The sequence below is a fragment of the Schistocerca piceifrons genome, chromosome 4 (assembly GCF_021461385.2).
Source record: "Schistocerca piceifrons isolate TAMUIC-IGC-003096 chromosome 4, iqSchPice1.1, whole genome shotgun sequence".
NCBI lineage: Eukaryota > Metazoa > Arthropoda > Insecta > Orthoptera > Acrididae > Schistocerca > Schistocerca piceifrons.
The window spans coordinates 712,701,675-712,728,558 of NC_060141.1; the positions used below are offsets into that span (position 1 = coordinate 712,701,675).

Genomic DNA, 26,884 nt, shown 5'->3' on the forward strand with positions numbered 1-26,884 from the left:
ATTCTTGAGTACAGTGAGATAAACCATTGTGAATTAATGTGTTTAAATGATCTTCATAAAATACCAATGGTCTTCCTAAATGTGGAGAGTTGCTAACATCAAAACAATCCTCCTTAAAATGAGAAAATGATCTTCTTGTCATGTTCTGTCCAGTGGCATTATCTGCATATATGGCACAAATGTTTCTGTCGGCCTCCACTGCTGTCACTCCTTTATTGAACTCAAACAGAATAATACATCAGAAATGTTCTGATTTCTCCACTTGCCCCTCTATTTTCTAACATCCACAACTCTACTCACTATCTCCAAATGACAATATGTAAACTTGAATAGCAACAGCAAACTACAAATAAAAAATGACAGTTGATAAATAAACCCTTGCCAACAAGAATACCAATATGCAAAACAAAACCTTTATGAACTTATGCTCCATCCTAATACAATGATATTGAACTGAGAGACTTTAATATGCTGTTGCCTGACATAACATTTGCATACAACACAATGAAGCAAGACACTGCAGCCTCCACACTATTCTTTCTTCTCCATAGTCATGAGGCTGGAACAATACATACAACGATCCTGTTTCAACAGGACATTACTGAGGATGATACATGAAAGATCATGTCATCAGGACCAAAGAAGCAAAGCAGTTGGCACGTATACAAATGGTGGACAACCAGGAGAAAGACCAAGAGTGATATAATGCCAAGCAGCAATGAGTGAAATGTAGCTTGGAAGAATTGGTATGGGTTTTTACACCTGTGTGGAAAGTGGGACTATTTGAAAAGTTACTAAAGCACTGCTTTGAGCCATATCATATCTTTCATAGATTGTTGGAGATCACATATGAAATTGAGGATTATGATCCTTCACCATGAAAACAAAAGTGCACAGATCTCAAACATGTTCTCCATATAAGGCCTTACTGCAGTTGAGGTGTACAGTCAACTGTGGGGGTTCAAGGAAACTAAAGACACTCTCAACTGTCATGAAACTTCAGTGGGAGGAGTTACATTTGAGGCTCATCATAGTGAAGAGGATGTAGCTGCATAACCAGAATGAGAAGCTGTACCAAAACCACCATGCAGAGGACCACTGACAAGATGTAGATCCAGGGTGTTGTAGGCAGCTCCAGTGAGAGCTTTTGAAACAATGGGTCACAGTTTCTCCAGGAGAGCAGAAGGAATAATGCTATGAGATGTGGTGTATGCAATGTGGCATACTGGTTAGTGTCACTGGCTTAGTATGTTGTGAGTTGACAGCTTAACCAGTAACCATTTATTATTTAGCATTTATCATTTCTGAAAGATTCTTGAAATATCTTATATTTGCAATGTTTGTGTATTGTGGAATATTGAATGTTCGCATATATAAGAGTATTCTGGAACTTTCAATGTTTGTATAAAAAGCTGCACTCTCAATCCAGGAGGTCAGTTCTGTTCTGACTGTGCATTGGCATCAGTAATAAATGTGCTTTCAGTACTAACTGTTAAAACGTATTGGTGACTATGCTTTTGGATTTGTACTTGGTTGTGCCTTAACATGACAAAATTTATAGCTTGCTATGTTTCTTTCCTTTTTTACCTGAGATTATAAAATATTCCAGCCATCAGCATTGAGAGAAGATCAATTGCAACAGTCAATGTAGCTATGAGATCATATGATTCAAAGAGAGCTGACATCATACAACCTGAAAGACAAATAAGATTTGATTAAAACATTGATGCAAAGTAAAGAAACAGGATCAGACAGCAAATGGAAAAATTGATATTGTTTTATTGATAAATTCTTAAACATTACTACAAAATACTAGTAGATGCATACCATGGAAAACAAAATATTATTAAATGTAGTCTTTGTGTAGCACACAAAAATAGCTTTTTATTGTGAGTTGTGGAACTGCGGTTTATTAGTCTCAAAATGCACATTTGCAAACCATTTGGTTCATGTGCAGGAGATGTATTAAAAATTTACATTACAGTTACAATCTTTTAAACTAATAAAAAGTATGTATGGTATAAGTAAAATGACATATCTGTGAACAGCCATGTATAGTTAGTGGGATATGTAATAAATTGTGTCCAGTCAAAAATACCTTTGTGCATCATGAATTTGTCCGAATGTCAACTGATCAGTAGCATTTCAGTATCAGTATCTCAGATAATTTTCTGTTCAGTGGAACTACAATAATTCCTGTCTACAAAAAAGTAATAATCTCATAAATTATGGGAATGAGAGAGTTAATATTTGAAGTTTTCTAAATAATGAGTGACATAGTTCTTTATGATAGCCAATGTATGTATTCTGAATGATTTCTTTTCTCCATCTTTAGTATCCAAATTATATTAGCCAAACTTTTCCCCCAAAACCAATACCATATCTAACAATAGATTCAAAGTAACTTGTTTACACTATTTTTATGTGTTCATTTCAGATGCAGTTGATAGTATTTGTACTGCAAATGCTAAGTTGCTCAATTTATAATTTCTGCTAAGTGACATCTGAAGAGGCTGCTCTGCTGATAAATTAGCATGTTTTGTGAAATACTGAGATGTTACAGAAGAATTTCAGTGTGACAATCAACATTTTAAAATTGCTGAAATAAATGGAGGAGGAAATAAGGAAACAGATATAAATTTGGTAATAAACAAGAAATAAGTCTGAAGCAAACAATATGGAAATGTAATTTTTTTTAACATCTGATCCATCTACACCTCATTGTTTCTGTTTTTGTTGTCATTGTTTGTGTCAGGATGCACTACAGTATGGATGTTAACACCCATATATGGATAAAGGAAATTAACAGAAGGCAACACAATGATTTCAGTAAAATATGTAAATGGTGGTGTAAGGTAAGTTATGAGTAACATGTTACCATCATGGACACTTTAAATAGGAATTCACAGATCTACTACCTCAACTAGCACTATGAGAGGAAAGATCCTTGGATATTCTATTGATGGAGCTATCCAGCAACATTACACATTCAAGACAGACATAGTGTTTCTCAGCACAAACAAACAACCTATCAGGTTTTGATTGAATATTTTGTTACAATATTCAAAATTTCTAGGTGTATGCATTGATGAGGGGTTGAACTGGAAAAAACACACTGAGGATCTGCTGAAACGTTTGAGTTCAGCTACTTATGCTATTAGGGTCATTGCAAATTTTGGCGATTATACATCTGTGTAAATTAGCTTACCACGCCTCTTTTCATTCTCTGCGTTTGTATGGCATCATATTCTGCGGTAACTCATCATTGAGTAAAAGAGTGTTCATTGCACAAAAACGTGTAATCAGAATAATTGCTGGAGCTCATCCAAGACCATCCTGCAGACACTTATTTAAAGGGCCAGAAAACTTCACTGTAACCTCACAATATATATATTCACTTATGAAATTTGTTATTAACAATCCGAACAATTGATCTATGGAACAAGTACTAATCTAATCTAATCTAATCTGTGCATGTTGTATAGCTGTTTTGAGTAGGATTAAGTTATTAATGATGGAATAACCTGAAACAATACTGTAAGTGACTTCACAGCTGTATAAAGTGCAGACACAAGATAAAATAGAAATCAGTCATCCATTTAAAGATCATCATACATAGGCACTGAGGGCAACACAAAGACTGCTCCTTGAAGTGTTCAGGGAGGGAGGGGGGAGGTATTAAAATTTCATTCTTCTACACATAGGTAAACTCTCCATTCTTTTTGACTAAACTGAACAAAGTGAGAAACATTTGTTTAGTACACCCCTCGAGATGCCGCAATACAGTGAGACGACAAAAATCATGGGATAGCAATATACACATATAAGGATGGCAGTCATATTGCATACACATGGTACAAAAGGGTAGTGCATCGGCTGAGTTGTCCTTTGTACTCAGGTGATCATGTGAAATAAGGTTTCTGGCATGATTATGGCTGCACAGTGGTAATTAATGAACTTTCAATGTGGAATGGTAGTCGGAGCTAGACAAATGGGACATGTCATTTTGGAAATCATTTAGGAATTCAATATTCTGAGATCCACAATAACAAGAGTGTGCTGAGAATACCAAATTTCAGGCATTACCTCTCACCATAGGCAACACAGTGGCTGATCGACTTTGCTTAATGACTGAGAGTAGCAATGCCTGTGTTGTCAGTGCTAACAGACAAGCGACACTGTGTGAAACAACCACAGGAATCAATGTAGGCTGTATGTCAAACATATCCATTAGGTCAGTGCAGTGAAATTTGACATTAGTGGTCTATGGCAACAGACAGCCAATGCAAGTGACTTTGCTAACAGTGCAACATTACCTGCACCGTCTCTCCTGGGCTAGTGACCATATCGGTTGGACCCTAGATAACTGAAAAACTGTGGCTTAGTAAAATGAGTCCTGATTTAAGTTACTAAGAGTAATGGTAGGGTTCAATTGTGGCACAGACCCCACAAAGCCTTGGACCCAAGTTGTCAATAATGCATTGTGCAACACGCTGATGGTGGCTCCATAATGGTGTGAGCTGTGTTTACATAGAGTGGACTGGGTCCTCTGGTCCAACTGAAATGATCATTGACTGGAAATGGTTATGTTTGGCTACTTGGAGACCATTTTCAGCCATTCATGGACTTCATGTCCCCAAGCAACAATGAAATTTTTACAGGTGACAGTGTGCTGTATCAGAACATTCCGGACAATTCATGTGAGAGATATGGACACTCAGATTACTTGACATGAATCACATCAAACATCTATGGGATAAAATCAAAAGGTCAGTTTGCACACAAAATTATGCACCAGCGAAACTTTCACAATTACTGACAGCTATAGAGGCAGCAATATTTCGGGGACTTCCAGTGACTTGTCCAGTACATGCCACGTCAAGTTGCTGCACTATGCTGGGCAAAAGGAAGTCCAACATGATATTACGAGATATCCCACAACTTTTATCACCTCAGTGTATACTGTAATGAGTTTTATTTTCAGCCCTTCCCCCATACCACCACCCAGAATGTCAAATTATTATCATGGCTTTAGCTACAAAATTTATTGCATTCTTGGATATATACCTCAGATGTGGGTTAGAAAAGAACTGCTTAATAAATTCATTGCTGGTTTCTGTACATCCTGACAAAGAATAAATAAGATAGTATACAACAAAGATGATGTCATTTGAAAGTCACATAAGTTCAGTTATGACAATTTTTCTTCATTTATTCACATTTTTCTTCATCAAACCTCTCATCTACATAGTTCTGTGTTAATTCACTCATGTTCCTTTTTCCCATTTCTGTTATTAGACTAGATGTCTTCATCTTCAAGCAATTAAAATCACTAAAGGTTTTATGTTTGATGTCAGTTTGGTCAGCAATCTAAATAGTTCTTCATCAGAGAGGATGATAATTTTCTTCATGATAAACACAACAGTGGCACTGTAATATATTTTTATCTGAACAGTAGTTCTACTTCATGTAACACTGTTAAAATCATATTCAAAATAAGAAATGCCACAGGTACCTGCATATGTAACCACACTGATAGAATAATATCACAGGATTGTGACTAGCACTATCTGTCCCTTAATGCAAATGTTGCTCACTCCATAAGAAACAGATTGACTCCATAATTGTCCAGAAGACTGTGGGACAGATTCTTCACTGGTGTGGCATATCACATTTTTAATGTGATCCACCCTCACCTGGGTGTCATGTGGGAACCATTTAACATTTCTGGCCCTGCTTCAGATACTTCATTTTGGTCTTGCTCTGTCTTCAAAGTGCAACCAGAATTTCATTAGAAGACCAAACCATCAACTATTTACCCATGAGTAGTGTTTACAAGGCCAGAAGAGCATCTTGTGAAACCGTTAACAGAAAGTTACACTTTGGCAATTACAAAGTGCTCATCTCTGTTCTAGGGAAGCAGTCTTCTCACGCCATATAGAATTCATATGCTTTCCATTGTGGGCCAGCCTAGTCCACTGTAACTAGCTATGATGTCACGAATGTTGTGCAATACGTTAAAAGTAAAGCAAATAATCTGAAAAGTTAAAAATGTGTTAGGAGTGATGCTAAAATGATAATGTGTTAAGTTTCAGTTTACTAACTTTAACAGTTTTTGAAATTTGGATGTTTTATGTAAAAATTATCAGCGCAACAGGAAGGAGCTAGAAACTTCAAAGTTTATATTCGGATTCCTTTTTCATTGTAATTTAATGGAAACAGCATGCAGGATCTCACAAAGTAATATTTTGGTTGAAATTCATGATTTTCTGTTTTTGTCTCCTAAGAGTATCGAAGCAAGATAGATTAAGAAAGTGATTAGATAAAGTTAGGATGTTTAGATTTAGGTAGAATGGAGATAAGCTATAATAACAAAGATGTGAGAAGTTTCCGAAAGGTAGCTATAAAACCATAGCTGTAGCGTCTCTCCAAAGGGCAAGTTTAGAGCTCATCTATTGCATGCAGTGCAACTAAAATAATTATCTTGCCAAAAGTATTTAACCTCATCACATCACAATTTTATTACAGATACTTACCTGTGTGCTGATAGCACAATTAAATTGAGAGCTTCATTGGCCTTCAGTGAATGAAGCAATTAATTATTTAGTAACTTGGAGTGGTGCTTTACTAGCATGAGCGGCTAGTTAGGAAGGCAAATTTTGTCAGCTGCGCCTTCGACGGTCAGCACCGCGGCTATATAAATAAAAGCACTGCGAGCTAGAGTCAGGCCCCAGTTCTCTTCTAGATTTGTATCAGTACGCACTCCGTGTCAGAAACTGTGTCACGTTTGTGCAGTTGCAAGGAACAGCCTTGGATGCCATATTATGTAACTCGGTATGCACGTAACAATGAGTTCACATTGGGGTAAAGTGTTAATTGTGGAATGACTCCAGTGATTTATTCTCAGTTTGCGTGTGTCGTATTTTCACATGTCGCCACAGGACAGACCTTCTATCATTACTAGTGTGGTGTTTGATGAGTGTTAACATCAAATTTTGGTGAGCATTCACTTTGAACATTTACATCGATAATGGTTATTGAACAGTTTCATTATCTAGGGATAACAGGATCCGCGCAATAGACTCTGAACAGCTCTGATAGTACAATAACTGATAGTGGCATTGCTTGGTTAAATATTTATTTGAAACTTTTTGCTTTATCATTTTCAGAATATAGTGAAAATTGTTACAGTAAACTGCATTTTCTATGAATCCCAATGCCAACATTGTAGTTAGAGAGCCTGTGTTGAGAACAACAATACAATAAAAATAAAATTTTTCCACCCGCTGTCCCACACTGTGTTCAATCTTAACTCAATGTGACAACAGAAAGATTAGAGAAAAGACTCATAGCACAATGTTTGCATTACAGTCCTTGCAAATAGTTAAGGGAGCCATGTCACAAGATTTTTTAAGAGTCTCATTTGGCTACATGTAACATGAACACTTTGTTACTATAGTAAAGCATTTGCACTGTAACAGATGTTTCTTGTATATGAGTGTTGAGAGGAAGAGTTACAGATGTTAAGCACCATTACAGATGTAGCCACTCAACATTTAGCTCTCTCTCCACTGAGGTCATCCTTTCTTTGCAAGCTATTATCCCTCAGCGCAGAAACATCTGTAGCTTTGAAATGTTTAGTTCTGAGATGTAGGAGGAGGGACATTTTTATTACTAAGACATTCTGTTCTCCACATGTATCCTACACCTGTTTACATACTCCCATAAGATGACAGATGTCTTAACTGCCCAAGTTTATGTTATAGTTGCCACATCTTTTAATTGAGGTGATAACTAGAAAGATATTTTATATCTTTGAGACAAATTTCAAAATTTGCGTCTTCATTAAGTAAGACATAATGTCTTCCAACAGGCAGTACCAATATAATGAATATGATGGCTTTGAGACTGGTATTTGGAGCCAGTAACTGTTTTTAATAAAATATTTTTCTTTTGGAGATTGTAGTGCAGCTGTAGATTTCAGTACAATACTCTGCTACTCCTTCTCTTCCTTCATTACTACCACTGAACACAGTGAGCAGCTATGTGTTTATTGTGCTCCTGCAAGTTGTTCTGTGCAGTTCTGTCCGAAAATATTAACTAATTTTAGTCCCCAGCCAACTCTCCTAAGCTTTATGAAGTAGAAGCCTGACAATCTGTGCCGGCCGCGGTGGCCGTGCGGTTCTGGCGCTGCAGTCCGGAACTGCGGGACTGCTACGGTCTCAGGTTCGAATCCTGCCTCGGGCATGGGTGTGTGTGATGTCCTTAGGTTAGTTAGGTTTAAGTAGTTCTAAGTTCTATGGGACTTATGACCTAAGATGTTAAGCCCCACAGTGCTCAGAGCCATTTGAACCATTTGAACCTGACAATCTGTTCTTTTTCATTGCTGATGATTTACTGAAAGAGATTGTGTAAAACTATTATTTATAGAACCTGTTTTTAAAAATCTGATATTGAAGACTATACAACTGAAACATTTTTTAAAATCAGTTATAAATACTACCCAGTGTCTTGCCCAAACTGCTGACAGTGCTTTTCTTAGCATTTTTTTTAAAAAAGAAGACCTATGGAAATATAATTCCATTTAATTACAGGATCATATTTCATGGAAAGTGTAATAAAACTGAAGTATGACTCAGAGGATGTTCAGTGATAAGAGTTTCATGCCAACAGCCATCCACTTCTTTGATGGGTAGCTTACACTGAAGCTGAAAGGTTTATTTCTATTTTTATTTTTATTTTATTTATTTATTTATTTTTCATAGATGTTTTAAAATCCTTCCTCCAACTGAGATTCTTATTTTCTGTACCAACTCACAGTTTCAGATTAAAAGAATTTTCATCTATATTCAGTCATAATACACAAAGCACTTGCTAAGTACAGTAATTGCTGTGTGTAGTGTGTCATTAGAATGGTGGAAGTCCTTACCATAGGCTAGTGCACCAATGGATATCAACAACAGTGGACCCAATAGCATGAAATATCCAACCAGTCCTCCTACTGGGAAGTCAGCGAGTATGAAAATAAATCCAAAAAATACTGCTGTTTCAATTACAGTCCTTGGCATCTGAAATAGGACACACGTCCCCATTTATTTTCTGTTTCAACCTTTTCCAAGTAAAATTATTTTGTCTTACACTAAATATGATATTTACTCAAAAGCTTTACAATATTTAATGGAACTTTTATAGTTTGGTACCCTATAGGATGCCATATGATACAATAGGCATAATTTGCAGTGCAGTGACATATATTTCAAATGCTTTATTAAAATGTTTGCCTTTATAACAACTAAAACTGGCATTATATGTGCTGCAGTATAATAGGAATAGGATCTCTTAACTTAGACATGACCAACATTTATTTAAAAAACCAATTTTGAGCTATCCAGGTAGCGAAACACTGTGGGCAAAATAGGAGGAATTCTTATTATTTCTTGACAGTTATTAGTGTATTAATGTAAATATTAAGTGGACTGTAAAGATAAACAACTGAGGATCTTCCCTACTAATTTATTTATGTTTTTATAGTCTATGCCAGTAAAACTAGAATGAAGCAGTTCCACAATCATCAACTATTAATACTGTCTACAATCTTTGTTTCTTACAGCTCTCTTACTATATACTTTGCCTCATTTATGATCCCTGAAAGTCTTTCTTCTTAACTGAACCTACGTAAAACATAGAGGGTGACTCACATAAGCCATAACACCCCTTTCATTTTATGAACAGCTCCAGATATCGAAATGAGGTTTCCAAAAATGTTATAGTATGCTAGGGATCATGTTTCTTTGGTATGTGAGAAAGTGTCTTAACTCTTGTCTCACTTGAGATATTGAAGCAAGTATGATCTTTTTTTAAATAGAATGATATATTGTTAATGGCATCTGAAAACATTTGAAAAGATGAGCACAGTGATACAATGCTTGGTAATAATAAGGTTGAAACTGAAAAGGAAGCCAGGGGAATCAGCAACTGCATTGTAAAGATGTTCACCACAGGCAAGGCTGTCCTATCAAACCTTTTGACTGTTTATTTGCTGCACTGTAGAAGCAGGAGGGACTGTCATCTAACAGCAGGTCATTTCTGTTTCAACACACTTTGCATGCAGACATGTACACCAATGATAAGAAGTTAGACATTCTACTTTTACATGGTGAATGGCAGCACATATTGCCAAGGTATGTGGGATCAACCAGAGGAGTGTCACTTGAATCTTGCATCAACGTAAATTCCACCCATATCATCTGTCACTAAATAATGCACTTGGTGGACATGATTTCAAAAGTTGTGTATAGTTTTGTTGGTTTGCTCTGCTGCACTCAAGAGATGTCAGTATGTTGTCCAAAGTGTGCTCTATACCAACAAAGGAACTTTTATGAACCATGGTAATGTAAATTTACATAATGTGCACTACTGGGCAGCTGAAAATGCACCCTGGCTTCATAAGGTATATCGCATTTTGTTGAGAAAAGAAACTTATTTCTTCTCAATAGAGATCAGGTGCTGGCAAAAAGCAGTAAGTTTAGTTCTCAAATACTTAGATTTATTTCTGAATCTGGAAGTACTGTTTACACAAGAACTTAATTGACCAAGGAGCTTCTAAAAACACCAAAGAGTAAATGAGCGAGAGTTGGAACTCAAAATAAAAAATAAAAAAAAACAGAGATAAACAAAACATTTTGCTCATATATGATGTTGATTAATAATTTAACACAAAACTTCTTTTTAAATACATTAATGAAAAGAATTTACTTTAACACTTTACCTTGTTAAATTGAAATCAACAAACAGGAAAACCCACAAAACAAAACAAAACTGAGTTTTACAAAAATCCCATTTGATTACACAATATCTTATGAAGATTAGAGCTTTGGTCATGATGTTCGCTACCTGCTCTTCAGATGGAATTTGATGAACTCAAATTCTTCCTTCATAAAGTTTTTCATGAATAAAGAAATCCAATCCAATTCAATTCAATTCAATTTATTAGCGTCCTTATAGTACATCATCGAAATGATATAGGACTTGTCCTTGATGGCTATATGTTTGGTTCGGCGATGAAATTCTGGATTCTCTGCCAACTTCACTATTGCTTTATTGTCAATTTGGAGAACCAGAATTTCAGATAGTCTTGTTGTTTCTCTGAATAGATGAGTTAACCAAATAATCTCCTCAGCAGCTTCATTTGTGGCAAATAGTTCAGCTTCAGTTGTAGATGTTGCTAGCATGGTTTGTCGCTGACTTAGCCATGATGTCGCCCCTCCTGCATAGTTGATGACTACTCCAGATATTGATCTGCCTGCTTTTGAGAAGCCTCCAAAATCTGCATCACTGGAGCATTCCACAGTTGTGCTCTTTCCTCTTGGTTTGTATGTGATTCCATATTCAGTCATTCCTGATACATAACAAAAAACCCTCTTTACTCTTAATATGTCATCTTCAGTGGTATTATTGAGAGATCTTGACAGAGCACTTACGCTGAAGGCTAGGTCTGGTCTTGTGCCAAGCATCATATACATTAATGCTCCAACTGCTTCTCTATATGGAAAAGACTGTTCTACCATGTCATCTTTCCCTGACTGTGAAACATCTGTAACTTTCAACACTGTGGTAGAAACTACTTTACACTCTGAAAAGTTGAAACATTTTCAAATTCGTTGTGCATAAGCCTTCTGGTGAATCTTGATACAGCCATCCTTGTCATGTCCAATTTTCAAACCTAAATAATAGTTTGCAGGTGCCATTGTGATCTTGAACTCCTTTTGCAAGTTCCAGCATCTTGGTGCTTGTTTTAAACCATACAGCGTTTTCTTCAATCTGCAAACTCTGTTGGTACCATCTTCATAAGCTATTGGTTGTGCCATATAAATGGTTTGCTTAAGTTTTCCATACAGGAAGGCTGTTGACACATCAAACTGTCTGAGATACATTCTTTGAGTGGCAGCAACACTCAGATTAGACCAAATTGTTGTCATTTTTGCAACTGGACTAAAAGTTTGACTCTTAATCTACACCTTCTCATTGACTGAAACCCTTGGCAACCAATCAAGCCTTAAATTTTTTGATCTGACCGTCTTCATTTGGTTTAAATCAAAACATTCACTTACATAGTATTGCCTTGGCACCTTTAGGTAAGTCTTCAACCTCCTGTGTTTCATTTTTGATCAGAGATTCCATTTCTTTGTCCATTGCTTCTTTACATTTGATGCTGTCTTCATGTCTAAGTGTACCCTTGTAGGTTTCAAGAACCTCAGTTGTGACAAAGAAATCTTCTGTTATCATTGCATAATTATTAAGGTCTCTTTAATGATGAATGATCTCTTAACTTACTCCTATTTCCTCTTTGCAAGTTTCCAGAATGTCATCATCAGAGTCTTTGTCTGAACTAGTTTCATGCTCCATACTATCTTCTGAGTGTGTATTTTCTTCACTCTCTGATTGATTTTTAATATACTCTGGACCTGCAATGGGCTTTTCAACAACTTGAAATGGTAGTGTAATTTGTTCAGTTCACCAACCCAGTTTTTCTTCAAATTGTACATCTCTGGTCAGCACAATGGAATTACTTTCTTTTATCCAAATCCTGAAGCGTTCATCACCATCATAATCAATTTGATATCCTTTCACAGCTTTCTTGTCCAGTTTCCTTCAATTTTCACTTGGAATGTGTGCATAATATGTTGAGCCAGTAACCCTAAGATGTTTAGTTAGAGGCCTTTTTCCATTCCCACAACTCCTAAGGACTGACACCTTCCACAGATGACTTCCCTGTCCTGGTCAAGGTGTAAATTGCTGTGTTAACCAATTCAGCCCATATCTGCTCTGGATAAGTGACATCTGGTTTTGAATACTTAAGTGTCCTGGCCATCTCAACAACTGTCCTACCCCACTCACAAATACCATTTTGCTCATGAGTATAGGGAGCAGTCAATCACTGTGTTATACCATTTGAACTTAAGATGGATCTAACCTCTTTATTATCAAACTCCTTGCCATTGTCACTCAGCATCTCTTTAACAGAGTACCCCAATGCCTTTGTGCGCCAGAGAAAATCTTTGAGAATTTTACTCCACTCTGATTTTTCTGCGGCAAAAGAACCATAGCAAAACTTGGTGAAATGGTCTTTGAACAAAACAAGGTAACATTTCTTCTGGAATGACTCATGAAAAGGTCCACACAGATCAGCTGATATCAACTCAGCAGGCCTTGTTGACTTTTCTGTAGTTCCAAATGGTAGACGATGCGCTTTCCCACATTTGCATGGTTCACAAATCTCTGCCCCTTCCTTAACATCAATGTTAAATTCCTTTTTGAGTTTTGTTTTAACATGATGTTTGTCTTGATGACCCCATCTCTCACAAGACTGTTGAAGTACATCAAATCTATCTTCCACTGAAAGATTCACAGTTGCACCCTTTCTGGCACTAAGGGCTTAATTTCTGTTTTGTATAAAGTGCAACCAACTTTATGATTTCCACATGGTCTCACTCTGCCACCAATTGTCAAAGAGCAATATGTAGTACTTGACTGAAACATACTGTATTTGGCGAAGAGTTCTCGGGCTTCCAGCCAGGTGGCGGTGTCTTCAAACTGCACTTTGAAGACACAGCCACCTGGCTGGAAGCCTGAGAACTCTTCGCCAGCTGTATACACCAGGAAAGCATACATTCACATATACTGTATTTGCTACAATCTTGGGCACCTAAAACAGAAATAAAGTTTTTGGAAATTTTTGGTAAATACCAGACATCAGTCAGGGTCAACTCTTCACAGCTGCTGCCAACTGTTGACAGAATCTGAATTGATCCTCTTCCTGTTGCTTCTAGAGACTCCTGTCTAGTGGCCTTTATACAGCAGGGATTGTTGAGTGCTTCAAAGCTGACAAAGTAATCAAGACTATTTGTCATATGTTTCATTGCACCATTGTCAATCCACCAATTGTACCCATCCACTTTTAATGAACAAGCCTTGCCACAAATAGTAAACAATGCTACCATTCATTACTACAGTTTTGTCCATGTTTTTCTGCACAGTTGTATTTTTAGCTGGTCTTCCATCAAAAATCCACTTCTTACAATATTTGATCCAGTGGCCCGGTTCTTTGCAATAGTTACATTTTCCTTTAACTTTGAATTTGTTAGTTTTTATTTTGTTTTGTATGCCTGATTTGACTACTGATGCCTCTTGTTCAATTTTATCACTACTCTCTGTGAAATTTCTCTCAAACATGCACAACTGTTCCTTTAATTCATCAATGTTTTCTTATCATCTTTTGTTAATAACATTCAACTTAATTTAATGGAATCAAAGCTTACAGGTAGAATATGTAAAATTTTACATACCAGTATCATTGTTGTTCAGTTCATTCCACAGACTTGTTAACTTCACTATGTGTGTGGAGATGTCTTCCCCACCGAGTCCAATTAAATGCAAAGAAATCTGAACAAATCTTGAACCTGGTCCTTTGATGATGCTTTGAAATTCTGCTTCAATGCCTTCCATGCTTCAAGAGCCGTTTCTTTGTCCATGATCTTCTGATACACAGTGTCTGTAACTGCACATGTAATCATCGACTTGGCATAACTGTTCGCTTTACAATAAAAATGTGATTTGGCTTTAGGATCCTTTATTGCTGCATCATTAGCACCTTCAGACAGTGGTTCAGGTTTTAGTAACTTGCCATCAATCACATCTAAAGCTCCTTCATGATAGTCAATTAAATCTTGTATTTTTCTCTTCCACATTGGCCAATCTGTTTCACTATTCACCAGATCCATTTCAACTCTAAAACCAAAAACACACTCTCAAATATGCATTAAAAAAATGTATCTGTCACTTTTTGCACACGTTTTTACATACGTAACTGGGACCCATAATCTATTGTATTTTGTTGAGAAAAAAACTCATTTATTCTCAATATATATCAGATGCTGGCAAAAAGTGGTGAGTTTGGTTTTCAAATACTTAGATTTATTTCTGAATCTGGAGGCTCTGTTTACACAAGAAGTCACTTGACCAGGGGGTAAAGGTGCGAGTGTTGTGACTCAAAAAAAAAAAAAAAAATAAATAAATAAAATAAAATAAAAAAAAAACAGAGATGAACTAAACATTATGCTCATACATGATGTTGATTAACAATTTAGCACAAAATTTCTTTTTAAATACGGTACATTAATAAAAAAAAAATTACTTTAACAAGGTACAATAGTAAATTCCACTGCATGACCTTACTTTGTTAAATGGAAAAACATGCATTCACATTCTTATAACATTCTGTCTGTTCTTCTAGAAGAGGTACAACTGGGTAAGCAAAATGGTATGTGGTTGTAACATGACCACTGCGCAGATCACTCTTCCTATGTTGCAACAAAAACACTGAATGAGAAGTTTCCTGAAAATTGAATAGGATGGAGTGCTGGACTACATTGGCTGGCCAGATCTCTTGATTTAACTCCTCTTGATTTCTTTCTATGGGGAGCACTGAAAGAATGAGTTTATCTTAAAGCCCAAACTATGCCAGATGATATGTGCTACTGAATCACCACAGTATGCAATGGCATATCATCTAGTGTACTTTCATCTGTTCATCTATCTCTCAAACAGTGACTAAAAATGTGCCTTGCAGTTAATAAAAACAATCTGAGCACCTACTTAAGAGAAGTATTTATTTTGTGGGTGACAAGTTGGCAGTCATTCTGAATAAGCTGTTTAAGTGTATGACAATTTTGTAACACATTTTTCTGACACATTTATAGACACATTGGTCTGACAGCAGGTTATTTACTTTAAGTAGCACTCAGGTGTCTCCATGCACTGACAGGTCTGATACAGTTATTATTATCATTCCAAATCTAAGGAAGATAATACAGTGTAGTTTCCTTTCTCCCTTGAATAGGGTTGTCAATCATTGTGAAGTATGAATACCAATGTTTCTGCTTTGGCTTGGACAAGTCAGCAGTAATGAGATGGTTTAAATGGAAAATTTCCTGATGAAGCTGTAGTTGTTTACACAAAAACCTGGAAATGTACACACATTTGAAATAGTTTTCCTAAGTCCCATCTGGTGCACCAGAAGCTAGCATATGCCATAGTTTCATATACAAAAATCATAGCTGATCCTGTATCTACATCATATAGGAAATGAGGTTTTATCTTAGTAGTGTAGGCCTGTCTTACTGCATATAGTGACAGATCTTTGCATGAGAGCTCTGCTTGGTGATGTTTACGTCACAGTAGCTGACTCTGGCCACATCGCTTTCCAATTTTAGTAGATTTGTGGGATTCTTTTGTGAAGAGTTTCAACCTCAAAATTAACAAGCCTTACATCATTGGAATCATCTTTCCAAGCACTTTTGAGTGTTGTTAAAAAAACATATGTCATTCCATTTTAAAAAATAATACTTGCTTCAATTTCTCAATTGATACATCACTGACAATCTCTGCAATGAGCACCCGTAAGCTCCTCCTTGATTGATACAAAAGTTAAGATGCTTTATCACACACCAAAGTACATGCCACTTAGCATACTATAATTTGCCAAAAACCTCATTCCATTACCTGGGGCTGCTCATGAAATAAAAGGGGTGTTACATTTTAACATGACTAATCCTGGTAATGAATGAATATTACTCCATTCTTCCAATTTGCAGTCTATATTTAGTATGTGTTTTACGTGTATAAGCTGAATCAGAATGCACTGCTGTTACACTTCTCACAAACTTAGCACACATTGTAACAACTAGAAGTTAACAAACTACTCACCGCTGCTATGACCTTGGAAATGTAGTATGCTGATGAGGAGTATAAGTTGCTTTCTCTTAGAAATATAGGAATTTCATATGGGAAAGTGTAGAGCACACTGTATGCACTATAGAAGAACATTTCACTAGAAAGAAGATACAGCAGCCCCCTGAAGTCTTGCATTCCCTCCTGAGTTTCTGGACTGACACCCTGGTAGAAAGTGGCTACAACTGTTGTGGTAGTCTGAAACAGATCATATTGAATCATGCAGTTATATAAAACTGTGCACTCAAACCATTAACCCAAAACACTATTTTAAATGTTCAATATATATGAGATCATTAATAGTTTTGTTCGGTCATTGCTTGGCAAATAATGAAATACTCAGAAAAATGTGAGACTATTATCTTCATTTCTGTTCTCCAGATTTTATTGTTACAATTTTTCTCTTCAAAATAAAGTGAAAACAGCTATACACTCTTTCCAGTTTAGTACATGTGCTCTATTTGTAATCAGCAAACACTGTGTCTAGTAAAGTTACCCTTAGGAACACAATTTTTGGTGACCTGGGTCACATAAGTGAAATGAGCACCTACACATTAATATGTGACAACTTCACTGCTTACAGTTATTTGTTAAGGCACTAAGCATGAGACCAGCAGCAGAAATAATGTCATGTAGTTTCTGTAACAATAACTGTCATGTTCAATTATCCATCATCGTTGTTCACCATGAGGGATGCTCTGCCAAGCTCAGGCATTACTACCGTGGATGTAATAGTTAACATGATTGCTGCAAAGATGCTGCTGCTTTTCCATGCAGTGGTTTGCTCACTTACAGAATCAGTTCACCATAGTTCACATTAGTTCTGATGATGTTAAGTGCACAGCTATGCTATAGTGACTCTTTATTACTCCACAAAACTGCATGCACTACCAATCTCAGTCTTACTAACTTTATTATTATATATCTAAAAACAAAGATGATGACACTTACCAAACAAAAGCGCTGGCAGGTCGATAGACACACAAATAAACACAAACACACACACAAAATTCAAGCTTTCGCAACAAATCGTTGCTTCATCAGGAAAGAGGGAAGGAGAGGAAAAGACGAAAGGATGTGGGTTTTAAGGGAGAGGGTAAGGAGTCATTCCAATCCCGGGAGCGGAAAGACTTACCTTAGGGGGAAAAAAGGACAGGTATACACTCGAACACACACACACACACACATATCCATCCACACATATACAGACACAAGCAGACATTTGTAAAGGCAAAGAGTTTGGGCAGAGAACTTTATTATTATGCTAATATGTCAGTCACAATAGCTGGTGTAAAATTCATTGTCATACAATCATATCCAACGTCCTTCTTCACAGCAGAAGCTTTTATTTGGTGGAGTATGTCTTCTCAAAGCTGTTCAAAATATTGATATGCCTTATGGTTAGTGGCCAAGATTCTTGTTCAGATGGGAGCATTGATCTTATAAATGTTTTTCTACATGATTAATTCAGAGGTGTGACATAGAAGCCTTGAGAAAGTGATTTTGTTGGGGCAAAATAAGTTCCATTGGCTATCACTAGTAGTTCAACTTATTTATCATTGCTGTGGTTGATAGTAACTCCTAAGTATTTAAATAGCTCAATTTTCTCAAATTCACCCCCTAGTTATGGTTACTGAAATCAACATCTTCCCTATGTGAATCCTGTCACAAACCAAGTTTTTGATCTTATATTCACTGATAGTCAATCCCATGTAACGAATAATTCCTCCATTGCCTTTGAGCTCTTTTGATTGTATTTATGTCAGTAATGGAGGACAATTAAACTTCTTGGCTGATCAAAGCTGTGTGGCAGAATGGGATGTGAACCTGGGACCTTCATCTTTTGCAGCTAAGTGCTCTACTGGCTGAGCTGCCCAAGCACAGCTCATGACCTGCACACCCAGCTTTACTTTCATCAGTACCTCTCTCCTACCTTCCATACTTCATAGAAGTTCTCCTGATGACATTGTAGGAACACTTTGAGAAAGGTAAGCAGAAAAGCTTCTGGGAATTTTGATAGGCAACTGGTTAAAGAAGAGCGATGAGGGTAGGTAAAAAAAGTAAAGTTGTATGGTGTAAATGTTTGGGAGACCCTAAAGGGCAATAATTGGCCAGTTGGCTGAGCACCTGCCTGCAAATTCAAAGGTCATAGGTACAAGTCCCAATTCAGCACACAATTTTAATATGCCAGGGAGTTTCAAACCAGTGCAAACACCATTACAGAAAGCAAATACTTTCTGGGAACATAGGCCAATGTTTGCACTGATCTGTGGATGATCACCCCTTGCTCAGCAGCTTAATTTTACATATCACATATTCTAGAGCTAGTGTTAGCATACTTCACTGTGAATATCCGATGACTCAAACAAGTTACTACAAATACTTACCATTTTTCTTATATTGCTCAATGCCACCTACAACAATCTCATCAGTTTGTCAGGAGTTACCATTTCTCTTATCTCTTAGTAAAATCTTTCTCTACTCACATTATCATATACAGTTTCAATGCTGTTGCCAGTCTCAAACCGAATTCTTTTTTCTAATGTTTACATCAATGTGAATATCTGCCTCCTGTTGTCTTCCCAGGAGAAATCCACTTTTATATGGACCATTCTCACTCTGAATGACTGGAAAATACATTATAACTCAAGTTTAGGCATAGTATTTGTTGTTGACAAATATGGCTGTACCATATGCGGTTCTCTCCCAACTGAGGCCATCTGTTTCTCTAAGCACAGATGTATCTGTGTCTTGGAGATGAGACCTTTACATGTGCTATGAGTCCCAGGTCATCTATATAAATCTTGCAACTACTACTGCATTTATTGGTGAGGTTTTACTAGATCTGTTGCCTTACATTGCACTTGAGATTGTAGGCATGTAGCAGTTGACTTAGAGGCGGTGCGGTGCTCAATTCCCTTGACAGACTCTGTAGTCTTTTGCTTCAACAGATGGGTTCTCTTCAGATTTGTCTGACAGTGCTAGTGAAACATAACTGGACATACTGAGATCTCCCTTTTCTTTGTTTCCACAAATTTGTGTGTCAGTCTTTCTTATGCTGCTGGTGTTAAATACATAGTCACACTGGTGGCTTGATGTTTGCAGTTTTTATTGCTTTGGTGCAGACAGATATTTTTTTTGTGTTGTTAGACCTTGCAACAGTTGATCTGGTGGCTACTGGTTTGGGAGCAGTGGTCTTCCAACTACCTCAGACGAACCATCTATTTGTTCTTGAACTACTTTTCTATCCCTGTATAGTGATTACACAGTCTTCTTAGCTGTTGACAAGTGAAATGAACTGAGGTGGCAGCTTTTGAACTGATTACTTTCTCCACTTCATTATACAGCGCTACATTATTGAATTTGAACTCCTGCACTTCCATTTATATGGGGAAGTCATGGCTCCATACTATGTGACTGTTGGAGCGTTTCACATATGTAGGTGGAGTTGTGCATGTGATACCTAGTAAGTGGTGAGCTTTGGCACTGTTGCCACACTAAGCTGGCCTCTTATAAACCAAATGTTATTTTTTCCACACAATTTGCGGTTGAAACACTAAAAGACTAAAGTAGGCTTTTTCCTTCTTTTTTTAACCTAATAGTGGTTTGTTCTGTCTTCACAATCATTTTGGATAACTCAAGTTCCTTATTCCCTGAGACATGTAACTTTGTTATGTTATACCTCGCAGAGGTTACTGTAGTTCATTAAACTGTGATACTTGCAAAATAAACCATCCACAAATGCAGGAAGAATATGACTACCAAATCCAAATCCAAATGGCTAGCAGAGTTCTCTGTTGTGTTTGCCATTTATAATGATTGAGGGGGCACCTAGAGCTTTATGAAAAGACTATTAACATGTGAGCATTGTCTCCTGAAAAATGAAATCTTGCAGTCTATATTGACAGCAGGCATGCATTCTGCATCCAGTTTTAGTATCACTTAAATTTATCTGTGGTGCTCCACAGACATGTGCTAATGTTTTTTTTTATGGACAATAAAAGGTTCTACAAGCAGATGTCAGCTGTAAAGATATTCCATTATTTATAAATTTATGAACTGCTTTTTCTTTCTTTTTTTTCTTAGTACTTTGTTTCCTTCAGAAATTCATACAATACAATACTGCAAAAATTTCTCACTATAGAAAACATCTTGAGTACTGTTTCTAAAATAATCATAAGGCACAAACTGTAATTTCCTTTTTAGATAGAAGATGGACATTTAGAGAAGAAAGGAAATATATAATGTTTCACTGAATAATCAGGACGTTTATGGTGGGATGGGAATACTTTTAAAAAAGTAGAAAAAGAGGGAAACATTTGTGGAAGGAACTGACAATTGATAGGAATTCTATGATATTATACAGCTTGACAGGAAAACAAAAGATTATAAAATGTAGCAGCCACTTAAAATAATCATAATAACATGCTGACACTAACCAAGAACATAATAATTTGGAGAGCATGTCCAAAATATGATCTCCTGGAATCTTTCATTGAGCGCCATATCAACCAGTAAAACTGAGACAGCCAATTACAGTGGGATCTACAAACAAAATGATTTCATCCATAAACAGTTCAAAATAAACTAAAATAATATAATTTAGATGCCTGGAATATCAAAGAGTTTATATGGTAACATAAAGTTAGTTCATTACATTAAAATTATATGATGCACAGTGAAGGAATCTGTTCGTATACTTTCAAGAATTAGGGATACCTAATGGGAGATTTTCAGTTGTTTCTTGAAATAACTAAACTCTATCATGTTACCTGTTTGGTGTGCTTAGCAAAATATGTTCTGTGCTGACCTCAGTATTAATTTTATGAAAGATTTGGAACATAAAGCATTACTGTTTCCAATAAAAACACTAATATATGAGCTATACTGTCAATCTTCGCAAAAGCGATTGGCAACCATTCTGGTAGCTCAGATGTGTGTACACCCTACATGACCCTTGTATGCCTCAGCATCACAAACTCACCCTGCCGCAGTAACAGATGGACACCAGGCAGTGGTACTAGTGCTAACAGAGACCTCAAATCCCAAGGTACCTATTCACATTTGCCACACACAGGACCAGAAAATAGTACCATGAGTATTCCACCACTGGTCACTATAAAGGTCGGTGCCAGAGCTACACAAGTCATTGCATCCAGCTTTGAGAGAACCTCCTAACCTCCGAGTGGGTGCTATTCACCCCATCATCTTAGGACACTCTTGAAGCCCATTGTAGGGACCGCCACCACTGTATTCGGCCTTCATCAATGTTCCTTTGGCACAGTCAGGCTGTATTCAGGATAGACTTTTCTGCTCATATGCTGGTGTTATTCAGAACAGCTTATTCAGACAGAACATTTTCCATACAAGTATATTTGTCTATGAAGATCCTAATTGTGTTACTTTGTCAGACTCTGGAATCATCATACTGTCAAGTCTTCATACCTGTGAGACACTGTAATTATGATTTTGTTATTATTGTTCAAGCAGACATTTGATTCTTTGGTCAATAAACTTTTGTAAACTTTGTTCACTGTTTTCCCTGTGCTGGTATGGAATCAATTAAATCAGTGCAACCAAGAATGAGCAACTACTCTAATATTATAACATATTTACTAACACCAACATTTTGAGCAACAGTGACCACGTGAATATTGTGATCAAAGACTACAAATAAAGAAGTTCAGTTATAAGAAATATTTTTCAATAATGGGAAAAACCATTCTTGTTGTAATCTTCAGTTGTAAAACTGATTTGAAGGAGCCATCCATGTTAGTATATCCTGTGCAAGCCTCTTCATGTCTGAATAACTCCTGCAATCTATACGCATTTGAACCTGCTTACTGTATTCATGCCTACATCCTCTTCTACAATTTTTACTTGTCATCATAAAAAAATGACTGTTCCTTGATTCCTCAGGAAGTGTGTTATCAATCGAGTCCTTCTTTTAGTCAAGTTGTACCATAAACTACTTTTTTCCTCAATTCAATTCAGCAGCTTCCATTAGTTATTTGACCCATCCATAATATCTTTGGAATTCTTCTGTAGCACCACATTTCAAAAGCTTCATCCATGTTTCACTTCCATTCAAGGCTATCCAGACAAATACTTTCAGAATAGACTTCCTAACACTTGAATTTCAATTAAATGGCAACAGATTCCTCATTTCAGAAATTGTTTTGTTGCTACTATCAGTTTGCATTTTATATTGTCTCTATTTATTTCATATTGTCTCTATTTTTAATTACCATTATTTATTTTGCTGCCGAAATATCAAAAATCATCTGCTGCTTTTGATGTCTCATTTCCTAATACAATTCCCCAATCATAGCCTGATTTAATTCAACTACATTTCATAACCAATAAATTATGACTGAAGTCCACATTCAGCCCTGTAAATATTTTCCACTTTAAAATCATTGTCTTACCATTATGTAACCTAGAGTGGTGCCACCTAATGTCACTATGGAAACAAAATAGCTGGCACAACATTACTGTCAACTTCAGTGGCAGCACTACCCAGAGGGGATTTGTCATTAGGAGCAGAATCTGATGAGATCACACCAGAATCCATTGTACAAGCTGCACCAGTGCCAGTCTAAGTCAACTATGACATGATTGGGGGAGCATACAGTGAGTGTGCCACTGGTTTAGCTAACATGTTTATATTATGGACTCTGTTGCCATAGGTACAGTTTGGACTGAATTTTGATTTGCAATACCGACTTAAGATTGCTTGCACTGTTTACAAGGGGCATGTTGTATGTATTTCCTGTTGTGAATAAACTGGGTTGAGTCCCCAATGGTTGTGTCATTTCTGTAGTTACGCAAGTTGTTCAGTAACTTCTTAGAAAAAGACGGAAAAACAGATTATTTTGGGGATTTTTTAAAAAATATAATCCTCTTTTTACTCTACACATTATTCCAAGTGTAGCTCCATCTTTTTTAAGCCATCCAAAATGTAGAATTTCAGAACATCTGAAAAATAGGCATCTGTTGGGCAATGACCTCATTGTTTAATGTGAACCATCCATCTGCAGAGGTGTTTTTCTCAAATTTGGAAAGAAAAAAAGCACACTATGGATCTAATACAGTGAATACGGTGAATGTTGCAATAATTTGAAGTTTATTCCCTGTCTGATTATCAAATTTGTGTATGTGTGCTCATGTACATTGTCATGATAGAAGATGATCTGCTTCTTTTTCACATGAGGATAGTTTTCCTCAATTTCTTTGCTCAGTGGTGCAATAATGATACACAATACTCTTCAGTTGTTGTCTGTGCTTTTTTCAAGTAACTGACATGGATGATTCCACATACATCCCAAAAACCCGTGCCCATTACCTCATGTCAATTTCACCATCTTTGCCTTCTTCAAACCCCTTTGCCTTTAAAAACCTACTTTTCTGATTGTTTCTTAGTCTCTGGACTGTGGTTGAATCCATTTTTTATCCACAATCATGTGTCAAATCAGAAACCCAACAGGATTTCAATGGACAAGTGACAAAACATCCTCGGCATTGACTATACAATTGTGTTTACTGTCATCTGAGAGCAAATGTGGCACCCATCTAGCTGAAATTTGTTTCATATCCAATTTTTTGTGCAAAACTGAAAATACTGTACCTTGCAGTATGTGTGTACATCAGCTGTATCGTGCACTTTGATTCATTGATCATTCGAAACCATATTGTGGATTTTGTCGGTCCTTTTCCAGATGATCATTTCCATCCGATGTCCTAAATTATGAAAACCATTTCTGATATGTAACTATGAAAATATGTTTATGGAGAGCTGAAGTGGTATGTGATTATAACACATTATATTGTCCTATCATTTCTCCAAAATTTCTTTCTGTGGGCTGCTTGAATTAATCCTAGCTGACTGCACCTTACATCCCTGCCCCCCTTTTAAGGCCAAAATCTATTTATGCTCTTGTAATACAATAATAACTGAAGCTAGGAGCTCCATCCACAATTAAATCTTAAAACATGCATGCATCCATCCATTATCAGATAACCAAACACGAGATGACCAAAGAGATCCATTCCTCACATTTTAGTACAAGATCAGTATTCTGCTGTGAAATTTGTTATTCATAATATCCTTGGAACAGTCAGTCCAACCGAGCGAGGTGGCGCAGTGGTTAGCACACTGGACTCGCATTCGGGAGGATGACGGTTCAATCCCGTCTCCAGCCATCCTGATTTAGGTTTTCCGTGATTTCCCTAAATCGTTTCAGGCAAATGCCGGGATGGTTCCTTTGAAAGGGCACGGCCGATTTCCTTCCCAATCCTTCCCTAACCCAAGCTTGCACTCTGTCTCTAATGACCTCGTTGTTGATGGGATGTTAAACACTAACCACCACCACCACCACCACCACCAGTCAGTCCAACCATCACAACTAACGCACTTGTAAATAAATGTCATATTAATGACACTGTATGCTGTATGTTGTAGAGGCGTTTATTAGCATCAAAAACTATATAACCATATTATTATGGATAAATACAAACTCATTAATGAGTTTACATATGTTAGAAGTCTAGTTGAAATCAGTGTATGAATCAATGTTAAGATGCCAAAAATGCAGCTCATTGAATTTGTGAATTCTGTTTTTTTTTATGAGAGTTGACTGAAAAGTAATGCCTCCATCTTCATAACTCTTCAATAGTTGGCAGAATTGGTATGCAGCAGGTACTGCCTTGTTCAGTAGCCTCTTCTCTACACTCCAGTTGTCGAGAAGCCTTAGCATTGAACGGTTGTGTTGTTACAGCGTAAAGTATGGTACCCTGCACAGATGGTCAGTCAATGCGATTAAAGCTATGCGCAGTCATTGAATTCTTGACAGCAGAACGTGTCACCTGAAAGGAGATTCATCAGAGAATGAAAGCAGTTTATGTTGATTGTGTTGCTGTGAGTACTGTGTGTCACTGGGTGATTAAGTTTAAAGATGTTGAGGTGGGACCATCTGACCTGCAAGACAAACAAAGAGTTGGGTGACCTGTGACAGCAACCATGGAGTTTCACAACCAAAATGTTGAGAGATTGATTCAGGATGGTTGTCATATCACTCAGAGAGAAATTTCAAGCACAATTGGTATTTAGAAAGAACACATGGGTCACATTATTACTTTGCTTGGCTATTGGAAGATCTGTGCATGACAGGTACCCTAGATACAGAAATACTCCTGAAATGAAAGTGCACAAACTTGAAATTTGCCAGGAATTCCTCTTGTGTTACTAGAATGAAGGCAACATCTTTCTCCATTCAATTGTGACAAGAGACAAAATATGGGTACACCATTATGACAGAACTGTGAGACTATGGTTGTGGAAACAGAGTGTTGACTTCTTCTGTGTCGGCTTCAGAAAACTTGTTCTTCATTGGCAGAAATGTATCCACTTGGCTGGTGATTATGTGGCAAAGTGAATATTGGTAATTAAATATCACATTCTGAGGATTGTTTCTGTGTTTGATTTATTAAAATATCCCCATACAAACCTAATTAACAAAGTTGGAGGCATTACTTTTCATTCGACCCTTGTATAAATAAACTAGATGAGTACCTGGTGTTGCTGGAGTATGCATTTATTCTAATATTCTATTAGTCTGTCTCCCCCTTCCCCTTTCTCTGACCATCTCCACCATCCCCTTCCTCTGCCCACATCTTCCAGTCCTCACTCTATTCATCTCTTCCTCCCTCTCTCTCCATCAACTTGTTCCTACATTTCTGTCCACCTCCTCCTTCTCTCTTTGTCAATCTCTTCCTCCCCCTCTCTTTGTCAATCCCTCATACTCCTCTTCTCTCCCATCTCTTCCTCTCCCCTCTCTCTGTCAATTCCCACTACCTATGTCCATCTCCTCCTCTTCCTGTCTGTATCTGTCTCATCCTTACCCCTCCCTGTATGTCTATCTCCTTGTCCTCCCTTTTCTATCCAAGTGGTCACACTCACTTGAATAGGAGGCTGGTGGTTGAACCTGTAAGTATTTCTTTCCAGATTGTAACTAATATGTGTACCAAATCTGATTGAAATTAATCCATGTGTTTAGGATGGGGATTTTACCCGTGGTTTTTCTTACATAGGCATATG

The 26,884-nt window shown here is 36.9% G+C and overlaps 1 protein-coding gene across 1 annotated transcript in view; it reads right to left on the reverse strand.

Moving 5' to 3' along the window:
- The window catches only part of LOC124796127 (protein scarlet-like), a 98,239-nt gene that overhangs the window by 13,428 nt on the left and 57,927 nt on the right, over positions 1-26,884 (reverse strand). Inside the window, exons 9-12 of the mRNA XM_047260218.1 lie at positions 21,228-21,333; positions 16,765-16,986; positions 8,930-9,068; positions 1,588-1,693 (exon numbers count right to left, since the gene is read on the reverse strand). Of these exons, the coding sequence (XP_047116174.1) occupies positions 1,588-1,693; positions 8,930-9,068; positions 16,765-16,986; positions 21,228-21,333 (573 nt within the window). The remainder of the gene's footprint in view (positions 1-1,587; positions 1,694-8,929; positions 9,069-16,764; positions 16,987-21,227; positions 21,334-26,884) is intronic.